Source organism: Watersipora subatra, chromosome 11 (assembly GCF_963576615.1).
Source record: "Watersipora subatra chromosome 11, tzWatSuba1.1, whole genome shotgun sequence".
NCBI classification, from domain to species: domain Eukaryota; kingdom Metazoa; phylum Bryozoa; class Gymnolaemata; order Cheilostomatida; family Watersiporidae; genus Watersipora; species Watersipora subatra.
In genome coordinates, this window is record NC_088718.1 from 23,156,588 (window position 1) to 23,179,273 (window position 22,686).

Genomic DNA, 22,686 nt, shown 5'->3' on the forward strand with positions numbered 1-22,686 from the left:
ATCTACTAAAGTGCATATACATGTGAATATTACTTGAACATATCTACTAAAGTGCATATACATGTGAATATTACTTGAACATATCTACTAAAGTGCATATACATGTGAATATTACTTGAACATATCTACTAAAGTGCATATACATATGAATATTACTTGAACATATCTACTAAAGTGCATATTCATGTGAATATTACTTGAACATATCTACTAAAGTGCATATACATGTGAATATTACTTGAACATATCTACTAAAGTGCATATACATGTGAATATTACTTGAACATATCTACTAAAGTGTATATACATGTGAATATTACTTGAACATATCTACTAAAGTGCATATACATGTGAATATTACTTGAACATATCTACTAAAGTGTATATACATGTGAATATTACTTGAACATATCTACTAAAGTGCATATACATGTGAATATTACTTGAACATATCTACTAAAGTGCATATACATGTGAATATTACTTCAACATATCTACTAAAGTGTATATATTTGTGAATATTACTTGAACATATCTACTAAAGTGTATATACATGTGAATATTACTTGAACATATCTACTAAAGTGTATATACATGTGAATATTACTTGAACATATCTACTAAAGTGCATATATATGTGAATATTACTTGAACATATCTACTAAAGTGTATATACATGTGAATATTACTTGAACATATCTACTAAAGTGTATATATATGTGAATATTACTTCAACATATCTACTAAAGTGCATATACATGTGAATATTACTTGAACATATCTACTAAAGTGTATATACATGTGAATATTACTTGAACATATCTACTAAAGTGTATATACATGTGAATATTACTTGAACATATCTACTAAAGTGCATATACATGTGAATATTACTTGAACATATCTACTAAAGTGTATATATTTGTGAATATTACTTCAACATATCTACTAAAGTGTATATACATGTGAATATTACTTGAACATATCTACTAAAGTGCATATACATGTGAATATTACTTCAACATATCTACTAAAGTGTATATATTTGTGAATATTACTTGAACATATCTACTAAAGTGTATATACATGTGAATATTACTTCAACATATCTACTAAAGTGTATATATTTGTGAATATTACTTCAACATATCTACTAAAGTGTATATACATGTGAATATTACTTGAACATATCTACTAAAGTGCATATACATGTGAATATTACTTGAACATATCTACTAAAGTGTATATACATGTGAATATTACTTGAACATATCTACTAAAGTGTATATATTTGTGAATATTACTTCAACATATCTACTAAAGTGTATATACATGTGAATATTACTTGAACATATCTACTAAAGTGCATATACATGTGAATATTACTTCAACATATCTACTAAAGTGTATATATTTGTGAATATTACTTGAACATATCTACTAAAGTGTATATACATGTGAATATTACTTCAACATATCTACTAAAGTGTATATATTTGTGAATATTACTTGAACATATCTACTAAAGTGCATATACATGTGAATATTACTTCAACATATCTACTAAAGTGCATATACATGTGAATATTACTTGAACATATCTACTAAAGTGTATATACTTGTGAATATTACTTGAACATATCTACTAAAGTGTATATACATGTGAATATTACTTGAACATATCTACTAAAGTGCATATACTTGTGAATATTACTTGAACATGTCTACTAAAGTGCATATATATGTGAATATTACTTCAACATATCTACTAAAGTGCATATACATTTGAATATTACTTGAACATATCTACTAAAGTGCATATACTTGTGAATATTACTTGAACATGTCTACTAAAGTGCATATATATGTGAATATTACTTCAACATATCTACTAAAGTGCATATACATTTGAATATTACTTGAACATATCTACTAAAGTGCATATACTTGAGAATATTACTTGAACATATCTACTAAAGTGCATATACATTTGAATATTACTTGAACATATCTACTAAAGTGTATATACATGTGAATATTACTTGAACATATCTACTAAAGTGCATATATTTGTGAATATTACTTGAACATATCTACTAAAGTGTATATACATGTGAATATTACTTGAACATATCTACTAAAGTGCATATATTTGTGAATATTACTTCAACATATCTACTAAAGTGTATATACATGTGAATATTACTTGAACATATCTACTAAAGTGCATATACATGTGAATATTACTTGAACATATCTACTAAAGTGTATATATTTGTGAATATTACTTCAACATATCTACTAAAGTGTATATACATGTGAATATTACTTGAACATATCTACTAAAGTGCATATATTTGTGAATATTACTTCAACATATCTACTAAAGTGTATATACATGTGAATATTACTTGAACATATCTACTAAAGTGCATATACATGTGAATATTACTTGAACATATCTACTAAAGTGTATATATTTGTGAATATTACTTCAACATATCTACTAAAGTGTATATACATGTGAATATTACTTGAACATATCTACTAAAGTGTATATATATGTGAATATTACTTGAACATATCTACTAAAGTGTATATACATGTGAATATTACTTGAACATATCTACTAAAGTGCATATACATGTGAATATTACTTGAACATATCTACTAAAGTGTATATATTTGTGAATATTACTTCAACATATCTACTAAAGTGTATATACATGTGAATATTACTTGAACATATCTACTAAAGTGTATATATATGTGAATATTACTTGAACATATCTACTAAAGTGCATATACATGTGAATATTACTTGAACATATCTACTAAAGTGTATATATTTGTGAATATTACTTCAACATATCTACTAAAGTGTATATACATGTGAATATTACTTGAACATATCTACTAAAGTGCATATACATGTGAATATTACTTCAACATATCTACTAAAGTGTATATATTTGTGAATATTACTTGAACATATCTACTAAAGTGTATATACATGTGAATATTACTTCAACATATCTACTAAAGTGTATATATTTGTGAATATTACTTGAACATATCTACTAAAGTGTATATACATGTGAATATTACTTGAACATATCTACTAAAGTGTATATATTTGTGAATATTACTTGAACATATCTACTAAAGTGCATATACATGTGAATATTACTTGAACATATCTACTAAAGTGTATATACATGTGAATATTACTTGAACATATCTACTAAAGTGCATATACATGTGAATATTATTTGAACATATCTACTAAAGTGTATATATTTGTGAATATTACTTGAACATATCTACTAAAGTGTATATACATGTGAATATTACTTGAACATATCTACTAAAGTGCATATATTTGTGAATATTACTTCAACATATCTACTAAAGTGTATATACATGTGAATATTACTTGAACATATCTACTAAAGTGCATATACATGTGAATATTACTTGAACATATCTACTAAAGTGTATATATTTGTGAATATTACTTGAACATATCTACTAAAGTGTATATACATGTGAATATTACTTGAACATATCTACTAAAGTGCATATATTTGTGAATATTACTTCAACATATCTACTAAAGTGTATATACATGTGAATATTACTTGAACATATCTACTAAAGTGCATATACATGTGAATATTACTTGAACATATCTACTAAAGTGTATATATTTGTGAATATTACTTCAACATATCTACTAAAGTGTATATACATGTGAATATTACTTGAACATATCTACTAAAGTGCATATACATGTGAATATTACTTGAACATATCTACTAAAGTGTATATATTTGTGAATATTACTTCAACATATCTACTAAAGTGTATATACATGTGAATATTACTTGAACATATCTACTAAAGTGCATATATTTGTGAATATTACTTCAACATATCTACTAAAGTGTATATACATGTGAATATTACTTGAACATATCTACTAAAGTGCATATACATGTGAATATTACTTGAACATATCTACTAAAGTGTATATATTTGTGAATATTACTTCAACATATCTACTAAAGTGTATATACATGTGAATATTACTTGAACATATCTACTAAAGTGTATATATATGTGAATATTACTTGAACATATCTACTAAAGTGCATATACATGTGAATATTACTTGAACATATCTACTAAAGTGTATATATTTGTGAATATTACTTCAACATATCTACTAAAGTGTATATACATGTGAATATTACTTGAACATATCTACTAAAGTGCATATACATGTGAATATTACTTCAACATATCTACTAAAGTGTATATATTTGTGAATATTACTTGAACATATCTACTAAAGTGTATATACATGTGAATATTACTTCAACATATCTACTAAAGTGTATATATTTGTGAATATTACTTGAACATATCTACTAAAGTGCATATATTTGTGAATATTACTTGAACATATCTACTAAAGTGTATATACATGTGAATATTACTTCAACATATCTACTAAAGTGTATATATTTGTGAATATTACTTGAACATATCTACTAAAGTGCATATACATGTGAATATTACTTGAACATATCTACTAAAGTGCATATACATGTGAATATTACTTGAACATATCTACTAAAGTGTATATATTTGTGAATATTACTTGAACATATCTACTAAAGTGCATATACATGTGAATATTACTTCAACATATCTACTAAAGTGTATATATTTGTGAATATTACTTGAACATATCTACTAAAGTGCATATATATGTGAATATTACTTGAACATATCTACTAAAGTGCATATACATGTGAATATTACTTGAACATATCTACTAAAGTGTATATATTTGTGAATATTACTTGAACATATCTACTAAAGTGTATATACATGTGAATATTACTTGAACATATCTACTAAAGTGCATATATTTGTGAATATTACTTGAACATATCTACTAAAGTGCATATACATGTGAATATTACTTCAACATATCTACTAAAGTGTATATATTTGTGAATATTACTTGAACATATCTACTAAAGTGTATATATTTGTGAATATTACTTGAACATATCTACTAAAGTGTATATACATGTGAATATTACTTGAACATATCTACTAAAGTGCATATACATGTGAATATTACTTGAACATATCTACTAAAGTGCATATACATGTGAATATTACTTGAACATATCTACTAAAGTGCATATATTTGTGAATATTACTTGAACATATCTACTAAAGTGTATATACATGTGAATATTACTTCAACATATCTACTAAAGTGTATATATTTGTGAATATTACTTCAACATATCTACTAAAGTGTATATACATGTGAATATTACTTGAACATATCTACTAAAGTGCATATACATGTGAATATTACTTGAACATATCTACTAAAGTGTATATACATGTGAATATTACTTGAACATATCTACTAAAGTGTATATATTTGTGAATATTACTTCAACATATCTACTAAAGTGTATATACATGTGAATATTACTTGAACATATCTACTAAAGTGCATATACATGTGAATATTACTTCAACATATCTACTAAAGTGTATATATTTGTGAATATTACTTGAACATATCTACTAAAGTGTATATACATGTGAATATTACTTCAACATATCTACTAAAGTGTATATATTTGTGAATATTACTTGAACATATCTACTAAAGTGCATATACATGTGAATATTACTTGAACATATCTACTAAAGTGCATATACATGTGAATATTACTTGAACATATCTACTAAAGTGCATATACATGTGAATATTACTTCAACATATCTACTAAAGTGCATATACATGTGAATATTACTTGAACATATCTACTAAAGTGCATATACATGTGAATATTACTTCAACATATCTACTAAAGTGCATATACATGTGAATATTACTTGAACATATCTACTAAAGTGTATATACTTGTGAATATTACTTGAACATATCTACTAAAGTGTATATACATGTGAATATTACTTGAACATATCTACTAAAGTGCATATACTTGTGAATATTACTTGAACATGTCTACTAAAGTGCATATATATGTGAATATTACTTCAACATATCTACTAAAGTGCATATACATTTGAATATTACTTGAACATATCTACTAAAGTGCATATACTTGTGAATATTACTTGAACATATCTACTAAAGTGCATATACATTTGAATATTACTTGAACATATCTACTAAAGTGCATATACATGTGAATATTACTTGAACATATCTACTAAAGTGCATATATTTGTGAATATTACTTGAACATATCTACTAAAGTGCATATACATGTGAATATTACTTGAACATATCTACTAAAGTGCATATATTTGTGAATATTACTTCAACATATCTACTAAAGTGTATATACATGTGAATATTACTTGAACATATCTACTAAAGTGCATATACATGTGAATATTACTTGAACATATCTACTAAAGTGTATATATTTGTGAATATTACTTCAACATATCTACTAAAGTGTATATACATGTGAATATTACTTGAACATATCTACTAAAGTGCATATATTTGTGAATATTACTTCAACATATCTACTAAAGTGTATATACATGTGAATATTACTTGAACATATCTACTAAAGTGCATATACATGTGAATATTACTTGAACATATCTACTAAAGTGTATATATTTGTGAATATTACTTCAACATATCTACTAAAGTGTATATACATGTGAATATTACTTGAACATATCTACTAAAGTGTATATATATGTGAATATTACTTGAACATATCTACTAAAGTGTATATACATGTGAATATTACTTGAACATATCTACTAAAGTGCATATACATGTGAATATTACTTGAACATATCTACTAAAGTGTATATATTTGTGAATATTACTTCAACATATCTACTAAAGTGTATATACATGTGAATATTACTTGAACATATCTACTAAAGTGTATATATATGTGAATATTACTTGAACATATCTACTAAAGTGCATATACATGTGAATATTACTTGAACATATCTACTAAAGTGTATATATTTGTGAATATTACTTCAACATATCTACTAAAGTGTATATACATGTGAATATTACTTGAACATATCTACTAAAGTGCATATACATGTGAATATTACTTCAACATATCTACTAAAGTGTATATATTTGTGAATATTACTTGAACATATCTACTAAAGTGTATATACATGTGAATATTACTTCAACATATCTACTAAAGTGTATATATTTGTGAATATTACTTGAACATATCTACTAAAGTGTATATACATGTGAATATTACTTGAACATATCTACTAAAGTGTATATATTTGTGAATATTACTTGAACATATCTACTAAAGTGCATATACATGTGAATATTACTTGAACATATCTACTAAAGTGTATATACATGTGAATATTACTTGAACATATCTACTAAAGTGCATATACATGTGAATATTACTTGAACATATCTACTAAAGTGTATATATTTGTGAATATTACTTGAACATATCTACTAAAGTGTATATACATGTGAATATTACTTGAACATATCTACTAAAGTGCATATATTTGTGAATATTACTTCAACATATCTACTAAAGTGTATATACATGTGAATATTACTTGAACATATCTACTAAAGTGCATATACATATGAATATTACTTGAACATATCTACTAAAGTGTATATATTTGTGAATATTACTTGAACATATCTACTAAAGTGTATATACATGTGAATATTACTTGAACATATCTACTAAAGTGCATATATTTGTGAATATTACTTCAACATATCTACTAAAGTGTATATACATGTGAATATTACTTGAACATATCTACTAAAGTGCATATACATGTGAATATTACTTGAACATATCTACTAAAGTGTATATATTTGTGAATATTACTTCAACATATCTACTAAAGTGTATATACATGTGAATATTACTTGAACATATCTACTAAAGTGCATATACATGTGAATATTACTTGAACATATCTACTAAAGTGTATATATTTGTGAATATTACTTCATCATATCTACTAAAGTGTATATACATGTGAATATTACTTGAACATATCTACTAAAGTGCATATATTTGTGAATATTACTTCAACATATCTACTAAAGTGTATATACATGTGAATATTACTTGAACATATCTACTAAAGTGCATATACATGTGAATATTACTTGAACATATCTACTAAAGTGTATATACATGTGAATATTACTTGAACATATCTACTAAAGTGCATATACATGTGAATATTACTTGAACATATCTACTAAAGTGCATATACATGTGAATATTACTTGAACATATCTACTAAAGTGCATATACATGTGAATATTACTTGAACATATCTACTAAAGTGTATATACATGTGAATATTACTTGAACATATCTACTAAAGTGCATATACATGTGAATATTACTTGAACATATCTACTAAAGTGTATATACATGTGAATATTACTTGAACATATCTACTAAAGTGCATATACATGTGAATATTACTTGAGCATATCTACTAAAGTGTGTATACATGTGAATATTACTTGAACATATCTACTAAAGTGCATATACATGTGAATATTACTTCAACATATCTACTAAAGTGCATATACATGTGAATATTACTTGAACATATCTACTAAAGTGCATATATTTGTGAATATTATTTGAACATATCTACTAAAGTGCATATACATGTGAATATTACTTGAACATATCTACTAAAGTGCATATACATGTGAATATTACTTGAACAAATCTACTAAAGTGTATATACATGTGAATATTACTTGAACATATCTACTAAAGTGCATATACATGTGAATATTACTTGAACATATCTACTAAAGTGTATATACATGTGAATATTACTTGAACATATCTACTAAAGTGCATATACATGTGAATATTACTTGAGCATATCTACTAAAGTGTATATACATGTGAATATTACTTGAACATATCTACTAAAGTGCATATACATGTGAATATTACTTCAACATATCTACTAAAGTGCATATACATGTGAATATTACTTGAACATATCTACTAAAGTGCATATACATGTGAATATTACTTGAACATATCTACTAAAGTGCATATACTTGTGAATATTACTTGAACATATCTACTAAAGTGTATATACATGTGAATATTGCTTGAACATATCTACTAAAGTGTATATACATGTGAATATTACTTGAACATATCTACTAAAGTGTATATACATGTGAATATTACTTGAACATATCTACTAAAGTGTATATACATGTGAATATTACTTGAACATATCTACTAAAGTGTATATACATGTGAATATTGCTTGAACATATCTACTAAAGTGTATATACATGTGAATATTACTTGAACATATCTACTAAAGTATATATATATGTGAATATTACTTCAACATATCTACTAAAGTGCATATACATGTGAATATTACTTCAACATATCTACTAAAGTGTATATACATGTGAATATTACTTGAACATATCTACTAAAGTGCATATACATGTGAATATTACTTGAACATATCTACTAAAGTGCATATACATGTGAATATTACTTGAACATATCTACTAAAGTGTATATATTTGTGAATATTGCTTCAACATATCTACTAAAGTGTATATATTTGTGAATATTACTTGAACATATCTACTAAAGTGCATATACATGTGAATATTACTTGAACATATCTACTAAAGTGCATATACTTGTGAATATTACTTGAACATATCTACTAAAGTGTATATACATGTGAATATTACTTGAACATATCTACTAAAGTGTATATACATGTGAATATTGCTTGAACATATCTACTAAAGTGTATATACATGTGAATATTACTTGAACATATCTACTAAAGTGTATATATATGTGAATATTACTTGAACATATCTACTAAAGTGCATATACATGTGAATATTACTTGAACATATCTACTAAAGTGCATATACTTGTGAATATTACTTGAACATATCTACTAAAGTGTATATACATGTGAATATTACTTGAACATATCTACTAAAGTGTATATACATGTGAATATTACTTGAACATATCTACTAAAGTGTATATACATGTGAATATTACTTGAACATATCTACTAAAGTGTATATACATGTGAATATTACTTGAACATATCTACTAAAGTGTATATACATGTGAATATTACTTGAACATATCTACTAAAGTGTATATACATGTGAATATTGCTTGAACATATCTACTAAAGTGTATATACATGTGAATATTACTTGAACATATCTACTAAAGTGTATATATATGTGAATATTACTTCAACATATCTACTAAAGTGCATATACATGTGAATATTGCTTGAACATATCTACTAAAGTGTATATACATGTGAATATTGCTTGAACATATCTACTAAAGTGTATATACGTGTGAATTCTACTTGAACAAATCTACTAAAGTGCATATATTTGTGAATATTACTTGAACATATCTACTAAAGTGTATATACATGTGAATATTACTTGAACATATCTACTAAAGTGCATATACATGTGAATATTACTTGAACATATCTACTAAAGTGCATATATTTGTGAATATTACTTGAACATATCTACTAAAGTGCATATATTTGTGAATATTACTTCAACATATCTACTAAAGTGTATATACATGTGAATATTACTTGAACATATCTACTAAAGTGCATATACATGTGAATATTACTTGAACATATCTACTAAAGTGTATATACTTGTGAATATTACTTGAACATATCTACTAAAGTGTATATACATGTGAATATTACTTGAACATATCTACTAAAGTGTATATACTTGTGAATATTACTTGAACATATCTACTAAAGTGTATATACATGTGAATATTACTTGAACATATCTACTAAAGTGTATATACATGTGAATATTACTTGAACATATCTACTAAAGTGCATATACATGTGAATATTACTTGAACATATCTACTAAAGTGTATATACATGTGAATATTACTTGAACATATCTACTAAAGTGTATATACATGTGAATATTGCTTGAACATATCTGTTAAAGTGTATCTATATATGTGAATATTACTTGAACATATCTACTAAAGTGCATATACATGTGAATATTACTTCAACATATCTACTAAAGTGTATATACATGTGAATATTACTTGAACATATCTACTAAAGTGCATATACATGTGAATATTACTTGAACATATCTACTAAAGTGTATATACATGTGAATATTACTTGAACATATCTACTAAAGTGCATATACATGTGAATATTACTTGAACATATCTACTAAAGTGCATATACATGTGAATATTACTTGAACATATCTACTAAAGTGCATATACATGTGAATATTACTTGAACATATCTACTAAAGTGTATATATTTGTGAATATTACTTCAACATATCTACTAAAGTGTATATATTTGTGAATATTACTTGAACATATCTACTAAAGTGCATATATTTGTGAATATTACTTGAACATATCTACTAAAGTGCATATACATGTGAATATTACTTCAACATATCTACTAAAGTGCATATACATGTGAATATTACTTGAACATATCTACTAAAGTGCATATACATGTGAATATTACTTGAACATATCTACTAAAGTGTATATATTTGTGAATATTACTTGAACATATCTACTAAAGTGCATATACATGTGAATATTACTTGAACATATCTACTAAAGTGTATATACATGTGAATATTACTTGAACATATCTACTAAAGTGCATATACTTGTGAATATTACTTGAACATATCTACTAAAGTGTATATATTTGTGAATATTACTTGAACATATCTACTAAAGTGTATATACATGTGAATATTACTTGAACATATCTACTAAAGTGTATATACATGTGAATATTACTTGAACATATCTACTAAAGTGTATATACATGTGAATATTACTTGAACAAATCTACTAAAGTGCATATACATGTGAATATTACTTGAACATATCTACTAAAGTGCATATACATGTGAATATTACTTGAGCATATCTACTAAAGTGCATATACATGTGAATATTACTTGAACATATCTACTAAAGTGTATATACATGTGAATATTACTTCAACATATCTACTAAAGTGCATATACATGTGAATATTACTTGAACATATCTACTAAAGTGCATATACATGTGAATATTACTTGAACAAATCTACTAAAGTTTATATATTTGTGAATATTACTTGAACATATCTACTAAAGTGCATATATATGTGAATATTACTTGAACATATCTACTAAAGTGCATATACATGTGAATATTACTTCAACATATCTACTAAAGTGTATATACATGTGAATATTACTTGAACATATCTACTAAAGTGCATATATTTGTGAATATTACTTGAACATATCTACTAAAGTGCATATACATGTGAATATTACTTGAACATGTCTACTAAAGTGTATATACATGTGAATATTACTTGAACATATCTACTAAAGTGTATATACATGTGAATATTACTTGAACATATCTACTAAAGTGCATATACATGTGAATATTACTTGAACATATCTACTAAAGTGCATATACATGTGAATATTACTTGAACATATCTACTAAAGTGCATATACATGTGAATATTACTTGAACATATCTACTAAAGTGTATATACATGTGAATATTACTTGAACATATCTACTAAAGTGTATATACATGTGAATATTACTTGAACATATCTACTAAAGTGTATATACATGTGAATATTACTTGAACATATCTACTAAAGTGCATATACATGTGAATATTACTTGAACATATCTACTAAAGTGCATATACATGTGAATATTGCTTCAACATATCTACTAAAGTGTATATACATGTGAATATTACTTGAACATATCTACTAAAGTGCATATACATGTGAATATTACTGGAACATATCTACTAAAGTGCATATACATGTGAATATTACTTGAACAAATCTACTAAAGTGCATATATATGTGAATATTACTTGAACATATCTACTAAAGTGTATATACATGTGAATATTACTTGAACATATCTACTAAAGTGCATATACATGTGAATATTACTTCAACATATCTACTAAAGTGCATATACATGTGAATATTACTTGAACATATCTACTAAAGTGCATATACATGTGAATATTATTTGAACATATCTACTAAAGTGCATATACATGTGAATATTACTTCAACATATCTACTAAAGTGTATATACATGTGAATATTACTTGAACATATCTACTAAAGTGTATATACATGTGAATATTACTTGAACAAATCTACTAAAGTGCATATATATGTGAATATTACTTGAACATATCTACTAAAGTGTATATACATGTGAATATTACTTGAACATATCTACTAAAGTGCATATACATGTGAATATTACTTCAACATATCTACTAAAGTGCATATACATGTGAATATTACTTGAACATATCTACTAAAGTGCATATACATGTGAATATTATTTGAACATATCTACTAAAGTGCATATACATGTGAATATTACTTGAACATATCTATTAAAGTGCATATACATGTGAATATTACTTGAACATATCTACTAAAGTGCATATACATGTGAATATTACTTGAACATATCTACTAAAGTGCATATACATGTGAATATTACTTGAACATATCTACTAAAGTGCATATACATGTGAATATTGCTTCAACATATCTACTAAAGTGTATATACATGTGAATATTACTTGAACAAATCTACTAAAGTGCATATACATGTGAATATTACTTGAACATATCTACTAAAGGGCATATACATGTGAATATTACTTGAACATATCTACTAAAGTGCATATACATGTGAATATTACTTGAACAAATCTACTAAAGTGTATATACATGTGAATATTACTTGAACATATCTACTAAAGTGTATATATTTGTGAATATTACTTCAACATATCTACTAAAGTGTATATATTTGTGAATATTACTTGAACAAATCTACTAAAGTGTATATACAGTGTATATGCGGATCATATTTGAACAATTTTTAAAAAGCTACATGGTTGTAGCTCAAATATTGTTCGAGATGTTTGATTAACTACTCAGGACATTTTCAAAAGTGAGCGCAGATGCTAAATTAAAGAGGCAGGTTTTATTTAATTCATTGTAAAACTTTTAGTTCTTGTTTATATATATTTTGTAATTACCATAGTGAGTGTTTTAAATGTGATTCTTTTTCTTTAGAGAATTTTAGAAAAATGATGAATATTCCAGTTTTGTTAGCAATAGAAATTTCAGTCATATCAGCAATGGAAATTCCTTTTATTCCAATAACGGATATTTCGATTTGGCTATATATGTACACATCTAAGAATGTAAACAGTGAATTTTGTTGAGTTTCTGCTTTCAGGGAGTAAAATATGCTTTTGAGTTTTATATTGAAACATTATAGAGTTTCTCCGGAGTCTTTCTTATGAGATTTGTTGTGGAGTTATCGGATCATGAAAAAAGTGAGCGGGATTACATGATATAGGAACAAATTTACACTCTACCAGCTACCTCGTCTCTGTATTAGTTTGTAGAGTTATTAGTCTGTCAACATTTGATATGAAATTGGAGTTGACATTCTATAGTCAAACTGATCTCCAACAATGCGTTGGTTACAACTTTGAAGTTTTATAAATAAAAAAGTGTGAACTTTTTTCCTGTACTTAAAATTTTGTGCACTTTCTGTCCTTCTTTTGGAGTTCAACAGGAGGAATGGCATGGAGTGCATAAAATTAAGAAGAGTAATTAGGTTTGTAAATATTATACATATTTTGTATAATTGTTAACTTATATATGTACGTAATTGCCTTTTAAATTGACCCTAAATATGCCCCGTGAAGATTTTAAGGGGCATAATGAATATTCCCGTTTTATTAGCAAGGTAAATTCCAGTGATATTAGCAAAGTAAATTCTATTCATATCAGCGGTAAGAAATTTATGTTATACCAACAGTGGATATTTCAATTATATGAGCAGTGGATATTCCAATTATATGAGCAGTGAATATTCCAATTATATGAGCAGTGGATATTCCAATTATATGAGCAGTGGATATTCTAAGACAATTAATACACAATGCGTCATTTTGCAGAAATATGCAGAAGAGGACTATTTTTCCTATTTGCCTGATGAAGTGCGACCAAAAAATGCTATGCTGTTGTGGGGAACAAAATATTCAAGATCAAAGTTACATGTTGACCCATATAATTGGACTGGAACTATAGCTTTGCTCTCTGGAACCAAACGCTGGAAGGTTTTCATGTGATTTTATCTCCTATGCTTTTAAATGGTTTTGTACCTATTCAGGATATGAGATTAGTGACTACTGTATGAAGAGACTAATAACTAATATATGTAGAGATTAATAACTACTGTATGAAGAGACTAATAACTAATATATGCAGAGACTAATAACTAATATATGCAGAGACTAATAACTAATATATGAAGAGACTAATAACTAATATATGCAGAGACTAATAACTAATATATGCAGAGACTAATAACTAATATATGAAGAGACTAATAACTAATATATGCAGAGACTAATAACTAATATATGCAGAGACTAATAACTAATATATGCAGGGACAAATAACTAATACATGTAGAGACTAATAACTAATATATTATGGTGAGATATACCATTCCACGGTGCATGCTACTCTATGCGTGCTTTTAACAGAACCATTTTCTTTATTTATACATTATGAGATGCAATCATGTGGGGTGTGTTTTGTAGCTGTGGCCCCCTAACCCGGAGAATACGCTCGGTTTATCTCTACGAAGGTCGGGACTGCCTTTGGACTGCCCGACTTTGGTCAGCAACCGTGACTCTTTCTCCCAAATGAGTCCGGCAAAGAATGGCGGTGGTGATAGGCTTGATTACAGTGTTGAGTTTGACCAGAAGCCTGGGGATTTACTCTTTATACCTACGGGCTGGGCCCATCAGGTCAGTCCTCCATGCATCGAACATCTTAGTCTTCTCAACATACCTCATGCAACATTTGAAGACCAATTTGAATCCAACTTTTATTTTAATATTGTGATTAACCCATCGCTTTTTTGACGTCATTAAATTGTTTGCACATGCGCTCGTTAATGAAAAAGCCGCCATATTTGTAGAAAACGATCGCTTTTTTTATTTAATAGTACTTCTTGGTGTTGTTTTGATACTATAATAAAAAACATTGCAAACAAAAGCATCGTTTTCAAACATTTATTGCAAAAGCTTTGTGTTTTTAACGATAAAATTGTCTATAAAGATGGCCGACAACGATGAAGTTACGTCATGAAAAAAGAAAGGATTTTGTTCATTCTCTGGAATTTCCACTCTCAAGCCCTGTCCGCTGTAACTGGTAAAGATGTGTATGGTACCTATGGTATTTTCTTGGCTTTCAGATAATATAAGATTTACTCCTTTCAGAATAGTAGTTCCGGAGCTATGAAGTACAACAAGCGTAAACGATGGGACATTTGTGATGTTTCATCGTGAAAATACTGCATCAAACACTTCAAAGAATTTTATAATGGAAGCAAATGTTCATGCGTAGTTGGTATCAAATAACTCTAGATGTCCCATCATTATTTATGAACACACCCACATGCACAAGGTGATTGTTTAGTGAGAGGGCAACTCAAGGAACAATCAGTATAAAGAGTAGCCGAGGACTTTGATGATAGCTAAAACATTTTGTGTCTTATGTCTGTACTGGCTGAATGCCTGGCATTGTCCGGGTACTAAAATCCTTATTGTTATCTAACATATAACAACAGTTTTCTAATTTTCAAACTTCATATCATGAGAAAAGTGTTTTGTGCAGTTTAAATAAACTAAGAAGAAAATAAAACAACCATAAAAGTGTTTAGATGTAAATGTGAAATAATTAACATATAATAGCTAAATTGAGTCTGTTTTGCTACAATTACAATAAAATATGATTTGGTAATGATACAATTAATACGAACTAAAAAAACAAAATGAAAATCCGAAACAAGGAAAATATGTTGAATTAATAATAACAATTTGCTGCATAGAGCTGTGTGTGTATAAAAGAGGTTACTGTTCCAGCAGAAGATATCCATTAAAACTTTGAATACGACGATACTGGCACCTCTCGACACTGGTACCTCTCGATACTGGTACCTCTCGACACTGGTACCTCTCGACACTGGTACCTCTCGACACTGGTACCTCTCGACACTGGTACCTCTCGACACTGGTACCTCTCGACACTGGTACCTCTCGACACTGGTACCTCTCGACACTGGTACCTCTCGACACTGGTACCTCTCGACACTGGTACCTCTCGACACTGGTACCTCTCGACACTAGTACCTCTCGATACTGGTACCTCTCGATACTGGTACCTCTCGACACTGGTACCTCTCGACACTGGTACCTCTCGACACTGGTACCTCTCGACACTGGTACCTCTCGACACTGGTACCTCTCGACACTGGTACAAATGTAAAATTGGGATATCGGACTGTCTTTGTCTGACCGAACAAAGAGAGAATGTAGAGGCTATTCCTACTCGAGATAATACAATTGTTCGCGTGAAAAGTGTTTGCTTTTACCGATTTAGCAATTGAACCTTACAAAAAACGGGAAATAAAAGTTCATGAAAAGCTGAAAAAGCATAGTGTTTTCATAGAGTTAAAGATGTGATTGCGTCAAATTTTAGTTGATTCTCACAGAAAGTATTAATGTTTTTTTATCAGTTGAGATGTTGGTTGTTGTTTTAGGTGATCTCATTGTCAAGATATTTGAAGATTAAAATCGACAAAAATTGATATGCGGTAAAACCACTCGGAAACAAAAGATATGCCCAGACTTGCCCAAAGTGATGTAACGCGTGATACAACCTGTCTCTATCTCTCGTATTCACATTGGCTATTGCGATAAGTCTAGTCCTACGCGGCTCTATTGACATGTATTTTATTTTTTGTTTGCTCATGATTGCTAGGATAAAATTTTAAATCTAGCTACAGATTCATTATTATAATAAGGGAAATGAAAAATTTGTCATATTAGTTTCAGGGCTGGGGCCACTAGCATATATTGGACGCACTGCACTAAAGTGCACTGCCAGCTATGGTTTTGCACTATGCACTTGCACTATGCACTTTTAGGTGGAGCTTTATGCACTTGCATTTTGCACTGTCCACTATTAGGATAGAATCATACACTTGCATTTTACACTTTGCACTTTCTCCAAGCATGAAATCCACTTGCACTTTATACTTTGCACGGTATGGTTGAAGTTAATTAACTTGCACTGCACTATGCACTGCACTATGCACTTTTCATATAATTTTGCACTTCACTATTTGGCACTATGCACTTTTCATATAATTTTGCACTTCACTATTTCGCACTATTCACTTTTCATATAATTTTGCACTTCACTATTTCGCACTATTCACTTTTCATATAATTTTGCACTTCACTATTTCGCACTATTCACTTTTTATATAATTTTGCACTTCACTATTTCGCACTATTCACTTTTCATATAATTTTGCACTTCACTATTTCGCACTATTCACTTTTCATATAATTTTGCACTTCACTATTTCGCACTATTCACTTTTCATATAATTTTGCACTTCACTATTTCGCACTATTCACTTTTCATATAATTTTGCACTTCACTATTTCGCACTATTCACTTTTCATATAATTTTGCACTTCACTATTTCGCACTATTCACTTTTCATATAATTTTGCACTTCACTATTTCGCACTATTCACTTTTCATATAATTTTGCACTTCACTATTTCGCACTATTCACTTTTCATATAATTTTGCACTTCACTATTTCGCACTATTCACTTTTCATATAATTTTGCACTTCACTATTTCGCACTATTCACTTTTCATATAATTTTGCACTTCACTATTTCGCACTATTCACTTTTCATATAATTTTGCACTTCACTATTTCGCACTATTCACTTTTCATATAATTTTGCACTTCACTATTTCGCACTATTCACTTTTCATATAATTTTGCACTTCACTATTTCGCACTATTCACTTTTCATATAATTTTGCACTTCACTATTTCGCACTATTCACTTTTCACTTTTCATATAATTTTGCACTTCACTATTTCGCACTATTCACTTTTCATATAATTTTGCACTTCACTATTTCGCACTATTCACTTTTCATATAATTTTGCACTTCACTATTTCGCACTATTCACTTTTCATATAATTTTGCACTTCACTATTTCGCACTATTCACTTTTCATATAATTTTGCACTTCACTATTTCGCACTATTCACTTTTCATATAATTTTGCACTTCGCTATTTCGCACTATTCACTTTTCATATATTTTTGCACTTCACTATTTCGCACTATTCACTTTTCATATAATTTTGCACTTCACTATTTCGCACTATTCACTTTTCATATAATTTTGCACTTCACTATTTCGCACTATTCACTTTTCACTTTTCATATAATTTTGCACTTCACTATTTCGCACTATTCACTTTTCATATAATTTTGCACTTCACTATTTCGCACTATTCACTTTTTATATAATTTTGCACTTCACTATTTCGCACTATGCACTTTTCATATAATTTTGCACTTCACTATTTCGCACTACCCTAGGACACTTATATTTCGCTAGTATTTAGTTTCGTGAGTAGCTCACAGAGTAAAATTTCGCTGCCACTTAATTTCGCAGCTCTGATGAGTGCGAAAATATAGTGATGTGAAAATAAATGCAGTGGAACAAACATAATTAGATTCCTCAAGTTCAGTTCACTGATAAAAAAAATTTCAATTTGCGACTAGTTTGTAATTGTGAACCGCAGGTAGAATGGTGTGGGCAAGGTCGATAATGCAATTTGATCGTTTGCTGCCATTTGTTTCTTGGACTATCAACAAGCCCGTATTCCCTGGGGCGGCTGGCCGACTGAGCCGCCCCAATTTTTTGGGAATTTTTCACGGCTAAGTACAGTCCAACTCGGATAACTCGCCCTCGGATAAAATGTAACATTTCATCTCAAACACAAAGTTAACTCGAACAGATTTGTTTGGTCATTTCCAACGCAATGATAAATTGCTTCAGATAACTCGACCTCAACATCATTTATTCGAAAAGTTATTTGCCCAACGGCCATGGACACGGTTTTTATCGCTGTAGAATATCACTTCATTCCAAGCCATAGAGACAAACATCAACTTTTAGTAGTTCTTAGGCATCATTATTATCATCATCCGCGACAAAATATTCTGACTTTTATAAAGGTTTGCAAAAGATCAAGTTTTACCAAACACCCGCTTGGCCATGTCCCATCGAAAGCGTAAAACCTCCGAATGAACTAAAAATAAAATCCGCAAAATTGATCTTTGTTAAAACGCTCAAAAGAAAAAGATGTCTTTTTTCTGAGCGTTTCAACTGTGGTCAAGTTTTGCCTATTTTAATTTAAAAACGTCCCGGCAGTCACATCACCTAAAACAAAACAAATCTCAAAAGATAGAAAAATGTTGATGCTTTCCGATAAAATTTTTGAAAACTTCACTCGAGTGGCCCGGCTGAGGCCCTACATGTGAGAAACCTATTGGGGGCTTACACCGCTCCCTCCACACCCTAGGTGTTCATAACTAGTCGCCCAACATTAGCCGCCCAACTTGCAACCGGTGAATACAGGCCTGACTATTAATGAACAAAGCTATTTAATTTCGCTTTTCTGCTCGTTCGTTAGGATAGTTTAGTTTCGCATATGAAATTTTCGCGAGAGGATGACTTGGCGAAAACGCGAAAAGTTAGACGAGGCGAATACTTAAGTGTCCTAGGGTATTCACTTATTATATAATTTTGTCTTTTATCTCTGGTCAAGGGTAGTCTACAAAGACAAAAATGTCATCAAATTGTAGCTGATGTTTTAACCGTTTATTGGCCTGAACTTTATTTGATCGACCTTTTTGACGCAATCCCATCATTAAAATGCCGTCAGTGGTCGTAGATATTGTTTGTAAGTGATAAATATAGTCTCATTAGCATCAGCTACTTATATGTTTACACAGCATTTAGAAAAAAGCTATGGAACAATTGCTAACCAACCTATTTTTAAATTATTTGAAATACATATTACAATGTATCTTAGGCTATGTTTGAAATTTTATCTCAACAATCATGTGCAAATACAAAATAAAATTGATATAAATAGAGACGGGTAAGATTGCAACTTGAACGCAATAACCGATGTCAGGAGAGGGACAAAGAATAAGGTAGACTGACGCCATTTTTGAAAAGATACTTTTCTTTTGAGCGCTTTAATCGTGTTCAAGTTTCACCGATTTTAGTCTCGAAACGTCCTGGCTTTCAGACCAGTCAAACAACAAACTAAATATCGAACGATCGAAAAATATCTGTGCTTTTTGATAAAATATTTTAAAATTTGACATGAGTGACCCTTTAAGGTTTAGGCTGAAACTATAGTACTTCTTATCCAACAACTAATCTAGCCATAGACATATACATAGACCCTGTTCTCATATACATAGACTCTGTTCTCATATACATAGACTCTGTTCTCATATACATATAGACTCTGTTCTCATATACATAGACTCTGTTCTCATATACATGTACATAGACTCTGTTCTCATATACATAGACTCAGTTCTTATATACATAGACTCTGTTCTCATATACATAGACTCAGTCCTTATATACATAGACTCTGTTCTCATATACATAGACTCAGTTCTTATATACATGTACATAGACTCTGTTCTCTTATACATAGGCATACAATGTGGAGGAGACTATTGCCATCTCAAGCCAGTTTATGAATAGAAACAACTATAAGGCGGTTCTTGAAGAGATTATAAAATGTACAGATATTGGCCCGAGTTTGCCTAACCTTTTCTTGACCTTGAATGCCGAAGAACAGGTCAAGGCCGTTTCATCGCTTATTCCCCAAGAGATGCTAGAAACAGCCAGGCAAATTAACAATGCGATTAAGACACTTTTGATGCCTGAAAAAATATGACTCAGCAAAATTGTGTAATACTTAATCAGCTAATCATATCAGTGATGTAGCATCCTCAGCCAATCATATCGAGGGTCTCATCTGGTTGGTCCTGAGTATTGTGTTGAATGCTGTAAGTGCCTTTTAAAATATTTATTGTTAGCGTCTAGTTTGTTACTCATGTATTTTTACCAGAATCTCGTATACATTATTGCCATTTCTATTTTTGTCCATGTGTCCAGCGCACTCCTGCATGTTGGACATATACGTCTGTTCTGTTGCTCATAAGTGTTGATATGACCTCGCTATTGCTTGGCAACACTTTTTATTAAACATTTAACTAGTTATTCGCAGTGGGAGTCTATAAATGCCTACTGATGTGTAAGACCATGTACAACGAGTGTTCTACCTCTGCCCTAATTATTGTAAACATGTCTCTACCACGATGTCGACAGCTATCTGAGTGACCTTTGCCTTTAGACTTTATAGCTGCCAGATGGAGGCTCTAATACTCATCCTAATGTCATTAACATTCTTAGGTCACAATCGGCAGTAGTTGATGA

At 28.8% G+C, this 22,686-nt stretch overlaps 1 protein-coding gene across 2 annotated transcripts in view; it reads left to right on the top strand.

Annotated features, from left to right (window-relative positions):
* LOC137408619 (bifunctional arginine demethylase and lysyl-hydroxylase psr-1-like) overlaps positions 1 to 22,569 on the top strand; it is a 31,200-nt gene extending 8,631 nt beyond the window's left edge. Inside the window, exons 6-8 of one of the 2 annotated variants that reach the window (XM_068095207.1) lie at positions 15,210 to 15,371; positions 15,861 to 16,070; positions 21,899 to 22,569. In XM_068095207.1, the coding sequence (XP_067951308.1) occupies positions 15,210 to 15,371; positions 15,861 to 16,070; positions 21,899 to 22,144 (618 nt within the window). In that variant the 3' untranslated portion in view covers positions 22,145 to 22,569. Of the gene's footprint in view, positions 1 to 15,209; positions 15,372 to 15,860; positions 16,071 to 17,866; positions 18,348 to 21,898 lie in introns of those variants that run through there. The other variant, XM_068095209.1, reaches the window with a different exon arrangement.
* Positions 22,570 to 22,686: the final 117 nt, after the last annotated feature.